Raw genomic sequence first — 17338 nt, forward strand, 5'->3', positions numbered from 1 at the left:
GTCTGCAACAAAAATAACATTGTTGCAAAGCATTATTCTTTTAAAAAAATCAGGCTCATAGCTTTAAAAAACACACTAGTTCTGCAGCTGAAGCTTAAACATAACTAATCTAAGTGAGTGCCCCTATTAAGTGAGTTCCCTTATTAAGATAGTGCCCCCATTAAGTGAGTGCCCTTATTAAGTGAATGCCCTTATTAAGTGAATGCCCTTATCAAGTGAATGCCCTTATTAAGTGAATGCCCTTATCAAGTGAATGCCCTTATTAAGTGAATGCCCTTATCAAGTGAATGTGAATAATGAATTTGTTGTGACATTGCAGAGGAAATTCAGTTATTTAATTTAACTAGTCATGTGTGGATTCGAAATACTTGTTATTGACAGCAAAATAGCAGCAAATTAAAAAATAAAACATTCTGCGAACTTGATTCGTATTTCTGTGCTCACACTGAGAGTGGTGTTGGCATGTTCATGTCGACACAATATTTGAAATTATCAGCACAGATAATTAAACAATCACTTCTGTGGGTATTCTAAATGTTTTGTCCTCACAGCACGACAAATGAGAATAGAGAAACAAAATATTCAGTGAACTTTGTAACATTTCTGTACACACGTCACATGTACACCAGTACATTCTATGTCCGCTTCAATCACTTTCATCCCATTTCTTCACCGACATCAAATGTGGCAATGTGGTGGCACAACTGCAATACTTTCAGCACAACACTATTCATGATGGGATTTGAAACAATTATATTACAGAGAAGAAACGAAACATGTCAACAAATTCATGATTTGTAACAACTTTTGATGATTTTGTGCACTCAGTTGTGTGTTGTGCCATTTCCCAGAAATGTAGGAAATGTGTGATAAACTGATAGATTACCGCAGATTAATAGTCATAACAATACTAATGTGAGGATGCAAAATGTTTCTAATACACAACAGAAACCAGTCAAGTAGAAAAACAACACATTTAGCTAACCTTGTTACATTCTTGTACACAACAAACAACACATAGACAGGTAACTTCTATGTCCGCCTCAATCAATACAATCACATTACATTTGACAGTTTAAATAAATATGTCACACTTACAAGTTTACACAATGTCATGTTTATTTTATTTCCTATGTGAGGGCGTTATAAATAAGTGACTTCTTGGAGTCAGTCATGGTGATGTCCACCCCGCTGACCACCTTCATGTTGACTGTGTAGTAATCTGGCCGCCCAACAACAAACATGGGGAGAAGAGACTCCCTCCACTCAACATCCAACTTGGCCAAAACAATCTCCCTGTCAAGATCGATGAAGGCGAGTCTCCCCCTCCCCACATCCAGCACAACGCCATAGTGGAGGGTGGCCTGTGTGCCGGGTGTGTCAGACATTGTGTTTGTGTAACACTCCCCCCGCTCCCCCTGCTGATACACCCTGGTACAGAGACTCCCCCGGTGTGTGCCACAGCTCCATACACGGACACACCAGGAGCGGCGCTGTAGACAAACATAACAGTCACTGTCCACCTGGCTCTCCTCCCCCACACCCATCTCCAGGACAGGCCACCCCAACCATCCACCCTCCACACCCACCCTGGAGTGGGTCTCCCAGTATCGTGGTGTGGGGTGGGCAGGGGTGACATTAGAGGGGGGTGGAGGAAGGGGGATGGGGGTGGAACTACAGGTGCCGCGGTATGTCTGTAACCTGCCACTGTCTCTGTGTCTCCGTAACCTGCCGCTGTCTCTGTGTCGTGTGGCGGACGGCGAGTTGACCAGCTCACCGTCTGTAGTTACGTGGCACCAGCCTGTGTTGGCTCGAGCAGCGTCCAGTTGTAGTTTAGGACCTGGAAATATACATTTTGTTTACAGTTTACCAAATTTCCTGACTTCAGATAACAAATTAGACATTTTATTGTGAACCTCGTTTCAATGTTTACAAAGCACCGCACTGAACGATCGGCTGCCATTTTCATATCTGTTCATAATTAGTGTGGCTAAAATACGAATAGTTTCGCTGTAAAAATACTTGTATGGGTATTTAAAATGTTTTTCATGCATTTTTGTATGGATTGACAATGAAATAAAATCTGCATAAAACATTTTGTCAGAAACTGTTAGTTAAGCTGGTCTGCTGTCAGTAGTCAGAAATAGACACTTATAAATTGCTGCCGGAAAACGCATAGGTATCTTCATTATTTCACGATGAAACTATCATTGTTACTATTCTAAACTCTTCTTGTACAATTTTGTAAACAATTAGTTGGAAAAAGCTGTTGTTTGACGACATTTTTTACACTTGTGTGTTCGACAGACACAGTGTGAACAGGTAACTTCTACGTCCGCTTCAGTCACTGGCCACAGTTTCAGCACACTCGCTGGACGGGAGGATGTCGCGTTATGTGTTGTGGCTGGGCCATGTATTTGTGAATTATTTCACACATTGCATAGTTTTATGATGTATTTTTCAAATTGAACAGTTGTTCATACTTCTCTACACAGTTCGTTACATATTCCTCAACAAAAAGACACTGATACTGACCATGGATGACTGTACGATCATTACTATAGATATTAACATGTTCGTCAATGGGTCAACCTACAGCTTAATTAATGAAACATCCAACATGCTTATTTCATTGTAAATGGCTGAACTGCTGTCCACTAACTTTATCCTTATTCATATTCAACTCATTCAAGTTACTTATAATGGTTATAACTGTAAACTTTCCCCCTTATATATTGATGAAGCGTTTTCAGTCTGAATTCTCTTCACTAAATTATACTATCTGCTTCTCGGGGTAGGTAAAATGACTTATTATATGAGGGTATATTTCGTTACATATTTTTACTGCTTAAGCATATTATTCATTGCAGCGTATCAACATCTTTAGAAGCTCCTGTTGCAAGTGTCAGCTTCCATCGTACCGTTAACATTGACATTAAACAGTCTGACACTGGTAATGAGAGGCATCAGTGCGACATCACGGCAGGACCGGACCAGTGAAGTTCAAGTTAGGTTACGTTTGTCGTAAGAGGCGACTAACGGGATCGCAAACAAACAAAATCAGCTATATATATATGAGTAAGTGAGATAAACATTAACCTCGCATCGGCATTGTTTCAGCCATATAGCGACCTATACATATGAGTGGCACTTTATCTTAACTGAAATGTTAATATGATTAACTTGTGTTGTGATCTTCCTGGATGACAAATCGTGTTGTAATTTAACCCCGAGCCTGAGGTAACCTTATCTGCCTTTTAACGATTTTGAATTTGACTTGTCGCCCTACACAGAGCTACGGGCTGTTCAACAGTTCTTATTCGGAACAAACCACTAACAACCCTGCCATAATGTACATGAATCGTAGTGTCAAGAAAACTGAAACACTATTCGCTTCTAAAACCACTTGGCTTCAAATATTTATATACTTTTTGGGTTGGAATCATCGAGGGGATATGGATGTTTGGCTGAGCACAATGGCAGACAACAAATGTTTACCCTTCGTTGGCCTTTACTTTGTTAAACAAGTAGATAGATTTTTGCACAATCTAAAATATATACTCGTATATGAAGGGAAGTGTCTCAGGAAGTGAATCATGTTAACTTTGAATTTGCCGTTACATCAGGACGCATGCACTTTGCTGGCGCATAGAAAGCGCGGTGTCGACGACGGGGCACTTTTCCGGTGCACCAGGTTTATGTTGGCTCGTGGGACACCCTGTATTCCAGCAGGTGTTGTATCAGGGTAGCTACTTTGCTCTGGCGATATAGAAGCTTACCCGGGCCCACCTACTCGTGAAGAGGTTCAAAGCACTATCCTCGAAGAGATTTACGCCGTCACATCTGAGCTTTGTACTGTCAAATCAGATCTTAGTAGTCAAGTTGGTTCAGTCAAGTCGGACGTCCAGACACTATCAGCCAAGTGTGGACAGATCGAAAGTCAACTAGCCTCTACTCAGTCGGACTTGAACGCTCTCCAGCAGACAAACAGCATGACGACAAGGATACGGTCGACAGCATACAGAACAAGATGTCTGATGTCGACGATGACTCGATAGATTTTACTTCTCGATGACAGCATAAAGGCTAAGACGATAGAGAAATCTGACGTTATCCGTGCTCACGTCTTGGGATCCAGCGTGGCAATCCGTGAACTATCGGTCTGGTGATAAAGTCGAGACTTTAAAAGCCAGGCCTGTAATGAAGGAGGGTGGATTTGGCGTCTCTAACTATCTCACATTTCGCCAACGTTACCGCCTTTAGGAACTCGCAAGAAGAGGATTAAAAGGGTATTTCAAGCAAGAGGAACTGATAACAGTACGAAACCAACGTGAGACGGAACAGGCACCCAACACATCGGAGACGGGATCATTGACCTCACGGCGTCCGTCCGTACGTGCCAGCCGTCGAATTGATAGACGGCGAACCGACAACACTTCAACCAGCCAGGACAGCGGACAAAGCCTTTTCCACAGGAGCTATTTCCAGACGACACCGGTGAAATTGACAACACAAGTTCATGTGTCAATTCAAAACGTCTCAAAAGAATCCACATTTCTTTGTATATTGACATGTAACATGAATGGACTTTCCAGTAAACTTTCACTTCATGGCTTTCTATTTATTCACATACATTTGACATGCTAGCAAGATAGCAAGATATGCTATGTACAAGAATACACCCAGTAACTTGTCCTGTGTGTAAAGGATGGACAAAATCAATACACCTAGTACCTTGTGTTTTGTGTAAAGGTCGGCCGACATCAATACACCCAGTACCTTGTCCTGTGCTTAAAGTGCGGACAATATGAATCCACCCAGTACCCTGTCCTGTGTATAAAGGGTGGACAACACCAATACACCCAGTACCTTGTGCTGTGCTTAAAGTGCGGACAATATGAATCCACCCAGTACCTTGTCGTGTGTTTAAAGGGTGGACAACACCAATACACCCAGTACCTTGTCGTGTGTTTAAAGTGCGGACAACATCAATACACCCTGTACCTTGTCGTGTGTTTAAAGGGTGGACAACACCAATACACTCAGTACCTTGTCGTGTGTTTAAAGGGTGGACAACACCAATACACCCAGTACCTTGTCCTGTGTGTAAAGGGTGGACAACACCAATACACCCAGTACCTTGTCCTGTGTTTAAAGTGCGGACAACATCAATACAGACAGTACCGTGTATTGTGTGTAAAGTGTGGACAACATCAATACACTCAGTACCTTGTTCTGTGTGTAAAGGGTGGACAACACCAATACACACAGTACCTTGCCCTGTGTTTAAAGTGTGGACAACATCAATACACTCAGTACCTTGTCCTGTGTTTAAAGTGCGGACAACATCAATACAGACAGTACCGTGTATTGTGTGTAAAGTGTGGACAACATCAATACACTCAGTACCTTGTTCTGTGTGTAAAGGGTGGACAACACAAATACATCCAGTACCTTGTCCTGTGTTTAAAGTGTGGACAACATCAATACATCCAGTACCTTGTCGTGTGTTTAAAGTGCGGACAACATCAATACAGACAGCACCGTGTATTGTGTGTAAAGTGCGGACAACATCAATACACTCAGTACCTTGTTCTGTGTGTAAAGGGTGGACAACATCAATACACTCAGTACCTTGTTCTGTGTGTAAAGGGTGGACAACATCAATCCACCCAGTACCTTCTCCTGTTTTTACAGTGCGGACAACATCAATACACACAGTACCTTGTGTTCCGCGTAAAGGGTGGACAACATCGATACACCCTTTACCTTGTCCTGTGTGTAAAGGATGGACAACATCAATACACCCAGTACCTTGTGTTGTCTGTAAAAGGGTGGACAGCATGAATACACAACGTACGTTGTCCCGTCTTTCAAGTGTGGACAACATCAATACACCCAGTACCTTGTCCTGTGTGTAGAGGGTGGAAAACATCAATACACCCAGTACCTTGTCCTGTGTGTAAAGGGTGGAAAACATCATTACACCCAGTACCTTGTCCTGTGTGTAAAGGGTGGAAAACATCATTACACCCAGTACCTTGTCCTGTGTGTAGAGGGTGGAAAACATCATTACACCCAGTACCTTGTCCTGTGTGTAAAGGGTGGAACACATCATTACACCCAGTACCTTGTCCTGTGTGTAAAGGGTGGAAAACATCATTACACCCAGTACCTTGTCCTGTGTGTAGAGGGTGGAACACATCATTACACCCAGTATCTTGTCCTGTGTGTAAAGGGTGGAAAACATCATTACACCCAGTACCTTGTCCTGTGTGTAGAGGGTGGAAAACATCTTTACACCCAGTACCTTGTCCTGTGTGTAGAGGGTGGAAAACATCATTACACCCAGTACCTTGTCCTGTGTGTAAAGGGTGGAAAACATCATTACACCCAGTACCTTGTCCTGTGTGTAGAGGGTGGAAAACATCATTACACCCAGTACCTTGTCCTGTGTGTAAAGGGTGGAAAACATCATTACACCCAGTACATTGTCCTGTGTGTAAAGGGTGGAAAACATCATTACACCCAGTACCTTGTCCTGTGTGTAGAGGGTGGAAAACATCATTACACCCAGTACCTTGTCCTGTGTGTAAAGGGTGGAAAACATCATTACACCCAGTACCTTGTCCTGTGTGTAAGGTCGGACAACACCAACACACCCAGTACCATGTCCTATGTTTAAAGGGGGGACAACATGGCTGCAGTAAGATGTCCTGTGTTAAGATGGTAGACAACATGACGATATACAGCAGCATATCGTACTACAATTATACCCAAAGCTCAATAACAGTCGAAGGGTTTCATCAGCGCCCAGTACAGCATCCTGTTGTTATGAAAAAGCGCTTCACCCAGTAACCTGTCCTGGTTGTGAAGGGTGCGAACGGCGCTATATAGAGTGTGGAACACGGTCCAGCACGCATCTGATTGTACTCACACTGCAGAATCCCTGGTGTCCTCGTTCCTGTTTCCAGAGTGTAGGTTTTAATCCCCGCATCTGCAAAATATATCCGAGATAAAAGAACCAAAATAAATGTGCTCATATTCATTTAAACATTAATAGTACGTTTGATGTTTTCAAGATCGAAGGTTCTCCACTTTTGTACACAACAAAATATCCACCAAGACAGATCCAGGCCCCTTTACTATCTGTGGTGTTTTAAGGGAAGACCACAGTTCAACACAGTTTCATCTTCAACTGCTGTACATTAGTATATGGTATTCATAATGTATCAGATCTTTAACCATTAAGCGTATCGCAACAGCATTTCAAAATGAAAAAAAATAATTTGTTAGAATTTGAATTACTTAACCAAACAATTATGAAAAAGCTTATACAGTCATCTTCAGACCAGTCAGAACTATTTTTTATGCGAATTATAAGGATGTTTAAGCTAAATTATGCGCTTCTCTATATGAATGGATATTCATAGTTACATTGTTTTCTATTGTTATTAATTTCAAGGCAATACAAGATTATCTTACCAAAACGCGTTAACGGTATTGGATCGTCAGCTACCACCAGCATCTTCAGTATAAAAGAGAAGAAAACAATTAATTTGTGCCTCTGTACGAAAAGGCTTATTTACTTCTGACATACAGGAATCAGTTCAATAATTTATACAAACAATTACGAACATGATATGTATCCTGTCAGTCGGAAATAATATTAATACCGATCTAAGAAACAACGAGACGTATGTACACACATCTTTACCGACTGAGAAGTACTTACGTGTTTGTGTGCGTTCTCCAAATCAGTTACCTGTCTGTCGTCTGTTTGAGTGGCTTTATCTGCAAAATAAATATGTTGTTGACTCACGAGTTGTTGTTAGAGATGTAGAGATAAAACATCAGAATCCAATCTTAAAGTGACATTAAACAAAAGGTCAACATAAACACTAACAAGTCTTTAAATGGGTACTCCTTGTTTGTTTACTGACTTCAAAACTTCAATCAGAAAAAAACTTGTTATAAAACAAAGAGTAAGAAGTAAATACCTGCAATTGTTTGTTCGTCAGCTGCTGATCCATCTTCATTGACAGACCCGAAGTCAGAAATGTAGGATTTCAATTTCTCCAGGCCCCCTGTGTTGAAACTGGCTGCAGATGCACTGTGTGTCTCTGGTGGAACTGATCCGAGATGCGTCTTCGCTGTGTCTTGTATCGACCTCTCCAGTGTGAGAAAGTCAGAGTTTGAAGCATATCTGAGCACTGTCCTGATGTAGTCTGAAGTCCACTTGCATCTTTTACTCTCGCCTTCAGAGGTAACTTGTACAGTGTGCAGCTTTGACAGTTCCTGCTTCGTCTGATTCTCCAGATCTATGACCAGCTCCTTCTCTCTTTGATCAAGTTGTGTCCTCAGAGAATGGAAAGTGTGGTGGATGGCCTCCTTAAGAGCACTACTTGTATTCTTTGTGTCATTTACGACTTTGCTGACGCTCTTCAAATATGCTTGGTGACAAGTATGATGTGCAGTCACATTCTTCTCATGTTGTTCTATCCGTCCTTTTGCAGCATCAGCAGCCACTTTTACATCCTCAACGTCGTGCTCGGCATGCTCGCCAAGCCTGCATTTAAAACAGATCGAAATGTTGCAGTTTTTGTCAAACAATTCAAGAGGGTAAGGATTGTGAAGTTGACAAATAGGTTCAGCATGCATGCCTCTGGATTCTGTATCTCCAAAGGTTTCAACAGCATGTCGCCTGGTAGCCTTAAAGCTATTGTGCATGTTCTGGCAGTATTCGCAGAGGAACTCTTCACACTCCTGACACCAGCACACAGCCTGGTTGCCGTCATCTTCATGTGTACAGAGGAGGTCTGTTGGACGATGTTTGACTGTCATGTGAAATATTTCCTTCTGTCTGACTGCGTCCTTCTGGATGCTTGTGTCTGTGAGGTTGACCTTCTTATGACATGTAGAGCATGATATCACACCACCAGCTGCAGATGTCACACACGTCTCACACACAGCGTGTAGACAGGGCAGTAAGTAGGGGGCTGGACCTTTCAGAGTAAACTGCTGCTGACAGACAGAACAGTTCGGGAAGGTGTCCATTCTGAAACAAAGAATATAATTGGCTCTCGTCCTACTGGAATATAACACTTCACCACATTACTTCAATACCATTATACGCATAGGCTATCAAGAATGGTACAGTGAACTTTACATCACATTAAAGAATGCAACGAGAAAGCAATCTATGCTGTTTCTTAAAGATAATAACCCTGACAAAACCCATCTAAGATTAAGTTTGTTATTATTTTAATGAAATAATGTAAGATTGTATGTTTTTTATACATGTCAGACAGACAGTATTTCAGTGTGAAGACCACCGGCCCATAATACATATTACATTATCAGGAAAGGTTGAAGCACACGTAAAATGTTTACACTTTACCATAACACTGAAATTCTAAGTTCATTAAAATATTTTAGAAATAAGCACAGTATTGTTTGGTCATTTTCGTTTTTGTTACTAAATATATGCATTAAATTGTATTGGAATTCTACGTACATAACGAGTAATTTATGTATTTCTTACATCATTATACCATTTACAAACAAGCAAAAAACATGGATTTGATCTTCAATAGACAGCATGAATATAAGAGTTCTATCTCCCTTTGAGGTTAAACAAAGTTGAACCTTGGTCCAAGAGAGATCCAAGGAGTGAACACTATGCCTTATGAAATAACTTCTATCTGTTTACCTTTCTCATACCATTTTTCGTAACTTCTTAAAGGACCGGTATGTCTAAAGACAATTATAGTTAGTTATATTTCGACTAACCCTCATACCAGTTTGTCTGCAGAATACATCTCAGCCATCTAACCTCCTCTGTAACTGTAGTAATCATTATCCACTCACATTTATTCATTTTTCGCCATTGATTTTGGTGAAACTGCAAGAAACTTATTACTAATTCTGGTGACACTAGACGTCCACAGGGGATGGTGCCTACTGAATTCCTTATTATTTGGTAAATTTCAAAGTTCAAAAGGAAACATCTTTTGTGATGAAGACCAACAGATAAAGATAAAGGGTATGACTTCCAGCTTACACTACGCTGTCCAACCGTGTCTCCTGCTCCTTGTTCTACTTAAAGCGGTCACTATTAATCCACCCGTCCCTCCTGCTCCATGTTCCGCCAGTTTATTACACTATTTCCTCCACCCGTATCTCCTGTCATTTGATCTACCTACAGCAGACACTCTGTAGTCCACCCGTATCTCCTGTCATTTGATCTACCTACAGCAGACACTCTGTAGTCCACCCGTATCTCCAGTCATTTGATCTACCTACATCAGACACTATGTACTCCACTCGTATCTCCTGCCCCTTGTCTCATCTGACAGTACACACTACATACTCAACCCGTATCTCCTGCCCTTGTTCCATCTAACAGTACACACTATATTAACCTCCCGTATCTCCTGCCCTTGTACCATCTAACAGTACACACTACATACTCCACCCGTATCTCCTAGCCTTGTTCCTTCTAACAGTACACACTACATAAACCTCCCGTATCTCCAGCCCTTGTTCCATCTAACAGTACACACTACATACTCAACCCGTATCTCCTGCCCTTTTTCCATCTAACAGTACACACTATAGTAACCTCCCGTATCTCCTGCCCTTGTTCCATCTAACAGTACATACTATATACTCCACCCGTACCTCCTGCCCTTGTTCCATCTAACAGTACACACTTTATACTCCACCCGTATCTCCTGCCCTTATTCAATCTAACAGTACACACTAAATACTCCACCCGTATCTCCTGCCCTTCTTTCATCTGACAGTACACACTATATACTCCACCCGTATCTCCTGCCCTTGTTCCATCTAACAGTATACACTATATACTCCACCCGTATCTCCTGCCCTTGTTCCATCTAACAGTACACACTATATAATCCACCCGTATCTCCTGCCCTTGTTCCATCTAACAGTACACACTTTATAATCCACCCGTATCTCCTGCCCTTGTTCCATCTAACAGTACACACTATATACTCCACCCGTATCTCCTGCCACTTGTTCCATCTAACAGTACATACTATATAATCCACCCGTATCTCCTGCCCTTGTTCAATCTAACAGTACACACTATATAATCCACCCGTATCTCCTGCCCTTTTTCAATCTAACAGTACACACTATATACTCCACCCGTATCTCCTGCCCTTGTTCCATCTAACAGTACACACTATATACTCCACCCGTATCTCCCGCCCTTGTTCCATCGAACAGTACACACTATATAAACCTCCCGTATCTCCCGCCCTTGTTCCATCTAACAGTACACACTATATACTCCACCCGTATCTCCTGCCCCTGTTCCATCTAACAGTACACACTATATTCTCCACCCGTATCTCCTGCCCTTGTTCCATCTTACAGTACACACTATATGCTCCACCCGTATCTCCTGCCCTTGTTCCATCTAACAGTACACACTATATTCTCGACCGTATCTCCTGCCCTTGTTCCATCTAACAGTACACACTAAATACTCCACCCGTATCTCCTGCCCTTGTCCCATGTCACAGTACAAACTACATACTCCAGCCGTATCTCCCGCCCTTGTTCCATCTAACAGTACACACTATATATTCCACCCATATCTCCTGCCCTTGTTCCATCTAACAGTACACACTATATACTCCACCCGTATCTCCCGCCCTTGTTCCATCTAACAGTACACACCATATACTCCACCCGTATCTCCTGCCCTTTTCAATCTAACAGTACACACTATATACTCCACCCGTATCTCCCGCCCTTGTTCCATCTAACAGTACACACTATATAATCCACCCGTATCTCCTGCCACTTGTTCATTCTAACAGTACACACTATATACTCCACCCGTATCTCCTGCCCTTTTTCAATCTAACAGTAGACACTATATACTCCACACGTATCTCCTGCCCTTGTTCCATCTAACAGTACATACTATATAAACCTCCCGTATCTCCTTCCCTTGTCCCATGTAACAGTACACACTATATACTCCACCCGTATCTCCCGACCTTGTTCCATCTAACAGTACACACTATATACTCCACCCGTATCTCCTGCCCTTGTTCCATCTAACAGTACACACTATATACTCCACCCGGATCTCCTGCCCTTGTCCCATGTAACAGTACACACTACATACTCCACCCGTATCTCTCGCCCTTGTTCCATCTGACAGTACACACTATATAATCCACCCGTATCTCCTGCCCTGGTTCCATCTAACAGTACACACTATATACTCCACCCGTATCTCCTGCCCTGGTTCCATCTAACAGTACACACTATAGACTCCACCCGTATCTCCTGCCCTTGTTCCATCTTGCAGTAAACACTATATGCTCCACCCGTATCTCCTGCCCTTGTTCAATCTAACAGTACACACTATATACTCCACCCGTATCTCCTGCCCTTGTTCCATCTAACAGTACACACCATATAATCAACCCGTATCTCCTGCCCTTGTTCCATCTAACAGTACACACTATATACTCCACCCGTATCTCCCGCCCTTGTTCCATCTAACAGTACACACTATATAATCCACCCGTATCTCCTGCCCTTGTTCCATCTAACAGTACACACTATATACTCCACCCGCATCTCCTGCCCTTGTTCCATCTGACAGTACACACTATATAATCCACCCGTATCTCCTGCCCTTGTTCCATCTAACAGTACACACTATATACTCCACCTGGATCTCCTGCCCTTGTCCCATGTAACAGTACACACTACATACTCCACCCGTATCTCTCGCCCTTGTTCCATCTGACAGTACACACTATATAATCCACCCGTATCTCCTGCCCTTGTTCCATCTAACAGTACACACTATATACTCCACCCGTATCTCCTGCCCTTGTTCCATCTAACAGTACACCCTATAGACTCCACCCGCATCTCCTGCCCTTGTTCCATCTAACAGTACACCCTATAGACTCCACCCGCATCTCCTGCCCTTGTTCCATCTAACAGTACACACTATATACTCCACCTGGATCTCCTGCCCTTGTTCCATCTTGCAGTACACACTATATGCTCCACCCGTATCTCCTGCCCTTGTTCCATCTAACAGTACACCCTATAGACTCCACCCGCATCTCCTGCCCTTGTTCCATCTAACAGTACACCCTATAGACTCCACCCGCATCTCCTGCCCTTGTTCCATCTAACAGTACACACTATATACTCCACCCGCATCTCCTGCCCTTGTTCCATCTTGCAGTACACACTATATGCTCCACCCGTATCTCCTGCCCTTGTTCCATCTAACAGTACACACTATATACTCCACCCATATCTCCTGCCCTTTTTCAATCTAACAGTACACACTATATACTCCACCCATATCTCCTGCCCTTGTTCCATCTAACAGTACATACTATATACTCCACCCGTATCTCCTGCCCTTGTTCCATCTAACAGTACATACTATATACTCCACCCGTATCTCCTGCCCTTGTTCCATCTAACAGTACACACTATATACTCCAACCGTATCTCCCGCCCTTGTTCCATCTAACAGTACACACTATATACTCCACCCGTATTTCCTGCCCTTTTTTCAATCTAACAGTACACACTATATACCCCTCCCGTATCTCCCGTCTTGTTCTACCTACGCCATACCTATTTACCCCACTCGCACGACCCAGTGTTTGTTGTGCCTTCAGCATAAACTTCTTACTCCACCCGTATCTTCTGCACCTTGATTTACATACACGAATACCCACCGTCCCCGGATGAAATGATCCGTCTCACTTAGTCATGACACAGTTAAATCCCTAAAAATAGCCCTATCCTGCACGTAGTTTGACTACCTTAACGCATGCATTCAAGCAATGCAGTGGATAATATAGCACACTTCAAGGTCAACTGTAGTCAAGTCACCACAAGTAGCTTTCAGGTTGATCCTCGTGGAGAAAACATCTATCGAACCCTGATACATGTATTTGACAATTAACACACTGTTTGACTCTAGGTAGAGTTGTTTGATGAAGTGATTTATTATATGTATCGTGCACAATGCACTACGAGGTATGGCGTCTGAATTGTGAAAGGGGGCTTATGTGATATCCCCGACTCTCAATTGTGTAACGTTAACCAAAGTCCAACGTTGACAAGATATGATCTACTATATTAACAGATGTATTTCGCTGATTTACACTGACAATATAGCTTTATCAAGACATCTTTACCCATATATGTCGCGACAATTCAGGACACACCTACCTGTTGGTTCGGCTTCGTCGCAATACAGGTCACTTCCGGGTCGGACGTTTATGCGCGAGTTTTATCATAATTGACTTGTGCAGGAGTATGTTACATAACGCGTTAACATGGATGGAGTACAAAGTGAGTTATTGGATGTAATCATTAGTAGTTCATGTACATTTCATTGAGACCTAGTGATTGAGTTGGGTTTAATGCCGCTTTTAACAGTATTCAAGTAATATCACGACGTGCCAGCTTGATATGGGAGGAAAGCCCGAAGTTTTACTGGTCTCAGACATTTACCACTTCGGTGAAACCCACGACCACGGGTATGCTGTTGACAAACCTAGAAAAATAATCGGGGCGAACCGGGATTCGAACCCATAATCATAGGTTTCTGGTGTGCCCAACGGACGCATCTATGCCCAGCGAATTTGGGTGCCTTAGACGACTGGGCCACCCGAGCCCCCTCATTGAGATGTAAATTTAATAGTATTACTGTTGTACCATGACGGGTCCATGTGGTGTGGGAAGAAAGTATGGCAGTGGTCCACTATGTTGTAATAGTCCGAGCAGGATATGGTGCACACATTTAATCGCAATAAGAACTGATATCATAGGGATAAACGTAACTGGAGTGTAGAGCGTGTGAATAAAATAATCCTTGTCTGGTACAGCAGAGTCCGCTGGGACAGACGGGAACACAGAGTAGAAAAGTGAAACCGGACATCCTTGTGGTCACTGATGCGTCAATGTTTATTCCTAATACTGGATATTTGCCATCCCACAGGACACTGGACTGAGATAGCCTACATTTACCTGTTCTCTGTGGATATATGGGTCTTTCAATGGAGAATGAACCCTGCTGTTTGCGCCTTCCTGCAATCTCCTTATGAAGAGACGTGTGACGTCAAAATTGGTGACGCGTATCAGTCAACGCTTAAGGATATGATGTCTCCTCAAAAACTCCCCTTCTACCTTGCTGTTGTAAACATAAACGTAATATGATAGTGCTTCAATGTCAGAATTATTACAAAAATGGGTGCTACTCCAAAAATGGTTTACTTCGATGTCTATCTACAGTGAGCAATAGATCCATGACAAATGTGTTTTCCTTACATCTCAATCTACAGTATACGCTATATCCAACACATGTTTTCCTTAGATCTCTATCTACAGTATACACTATATCCATGACATATGTTTTCCTTACATCTTAATCTACAGTATACACTATATCCAACACATGTTTTCCTTAGATCTCTATCTACAGTATACACTATATTCATGACATATGTTTACCTTAGATCTCTATCTACAGTATACACTATATCCATAACATATGTTTTCCTAAGATCTCTATCTACAGTATACACTATATCCAACACATGTTTTCATTAGATCTCTATCTACAGTATACACTATATCAATGACATATGTTTACCTTAGATCTCTATCTACAGTATACACTATAGTCATGACACATGTTTTCCTTAGATCTCTATCTACAGTATACACTATATCCATGACATATGTTTACCTTAGATCTCTATCTACAGTATATGTTATATCCATGACATATGTTTATCTTAGATCTCAATCTACAGTATACACTATATCCATGACATATGTTAACCTTAGATCTCTATCTACAGTATACACTATATCCATGACATATGTTTACCTTAGATCTCTATCTACAGTATACACTATATCCATGACATATGTTGTCCTTAGATCTCAATCTACAGTATACACTATATCCATGACATATGTTTACCTTAGATCTCTATCTACAGTATACACTATATCCAACACATGTTTTCCTTAGATCTCTATCTACAGTATACACTATATCCATGACATATGTTTACCTTAGCTCTCTATCTACAGTATACACTATATCCATGACATATGTTTACCTTAGATCTCTATCTACAGTATACACTATATCCATGACATATGTTTACCTTAGCTCTCTATCTACAGCATACACTATATCCATCACATATGTTTTCCTTAGATCTCAATCTTCAGTATATACTAGATCCATGACATATGTTTTCCTTAGATCTCAATCTAGAGTATATACTGGATCCATTACATATGTTTTCCTTAGATCTCTATCTACAGTATATGTCATATGCATGACATATGTTTTCCTTAGATCTCTATCTAAAGTATACTATAGATCCATTACATATGTTTTACTTAAATCTCAAACTGCAGTGTACACGAGATCCACAACATATGTTTTCCTTACATCTGAATCTACAGTATACACTCTATCCAACACATGTTTTCCTTAAATCTCTATCTAGAGTATACACTTTATCCATGACATATGTTTACCTTAGATCTCTATCTACAGTATACTTTAGATCCATGACATATGTTTTCCTTAGATCTCTATCTACAGTATACACTATATCCATGACATATGTTTACCTTAGATCTCTATCTACAGTATACACTATATCCAACACATGTTTTCCTTAGATCTCTATCTACAGTATACACTATATCAATCACATATGTTTACCTTAGATCTCTATCTACAGCATACACTATATCCATGACATATGTTGTCCTTAGATCTCTATCTACAGTATACACTATATCCATGACATATGTTTACCTTAGATCTCTATCTACAGTATACACTATATCCATGACATATGTTTTCCTTAGATCTCAGTCTACAGTATATACTAGATCCATGACATATGTTTACCTTAGATCTCTATCTACAGTATACACTATATCCATGACATATGGTTACCGTAGATCTCTATCTACAGTATACACTATATCCATGACATATGTTTACCTTAGATCTCAATCTACAGTATACACTATACCCATGACATATGTTTACCTTAGATCTCTATCTACAGTATACACTGTATCCAACACATGTTTTCCTTAGATCTCTATCTACAGTATATACTATATCCATGACATATGTTTACCTGAGCTCTCTATCTACAGTATACACTATATCCATGACATATGTTTACCTTAGATCTCTATCTACAATATACACTATATCCATGACATATGTTTACCTTAGCTCTCTATCTACAGCATA

The 17338-nt window shown here is 41.3% G+C and overlaps 1 protein-coding gene across 1 annotated transcript; it reads right to left on the reverse strand.

Moving 5' to 3' along the window:
* Positions 1-1098: 1098 nt before the first annotated feature.
* LOC124148570 (protein PML-like) lies at positions 1099-14289 on the reverse strand. The gene is made up of 6 exons (XM_046519720.2): positions 14266-14289; positions 8001-9058; positions 7736-7794; positions 7486-7528; positions 6938-6997; positions 1099-1840 (listed from the first exon to the last, which is right to left on the reverse strand). The coding sequence occupies exons 2-6, from the start codon at positions 9055-9057 to the stop codon at positions 1131-1133; spliced, it is 1929 nt and encodes a 642-aa protein (XP_046375676.2). The 5' UTR covers position 9058; positions 14266-14289; the 3' UTR covers positions 1099-1130.
* Between the last annotated feature and the right edge of the window lie 3049 nt (positions 14290-17338).

The sequence above is a fragment of the Haliotis rufescens genome, unplaced genomic scaffold (genome assembly GCF_023055435.1).
Source record: "Haliotis rufescens isolate VD_foot unplaced genomic scaffold, xgHalRufe1.0.p SCAF_9, whole genome shotgun sequence".
NCBI lineage: Eukaryota > Metazoa > Mollusca > Gastropoda > Lepetellida > Haliotidae > Haliotis > Haliotis rufescens.

Excerpts from the sequence above, each read along its gene's own strand:
- LOC124148570 (XM_046519720.2), bottom strand. The coding sequence starts at position 9,057 with ATGGACACCTTCCCGAACTGTTCTGTCTGTCAGCAGCAGTTTACTCTG. Across the intron at positions 7,529-7,735 it reads TGGAGAACGCACACAAACAC|ATGCTGGTGGTAGCTGACGA; the intron begins GTAAGTACTTCT and ends TTTATACTGAAG. Across the intron at positions 1,841-6,937 it reads GACACCAGGGATTCTGCAGT|GTCCTAAACTACAACTGGAC; the intron begins GTGAGTACAATC and ends GTATATTTCCAG.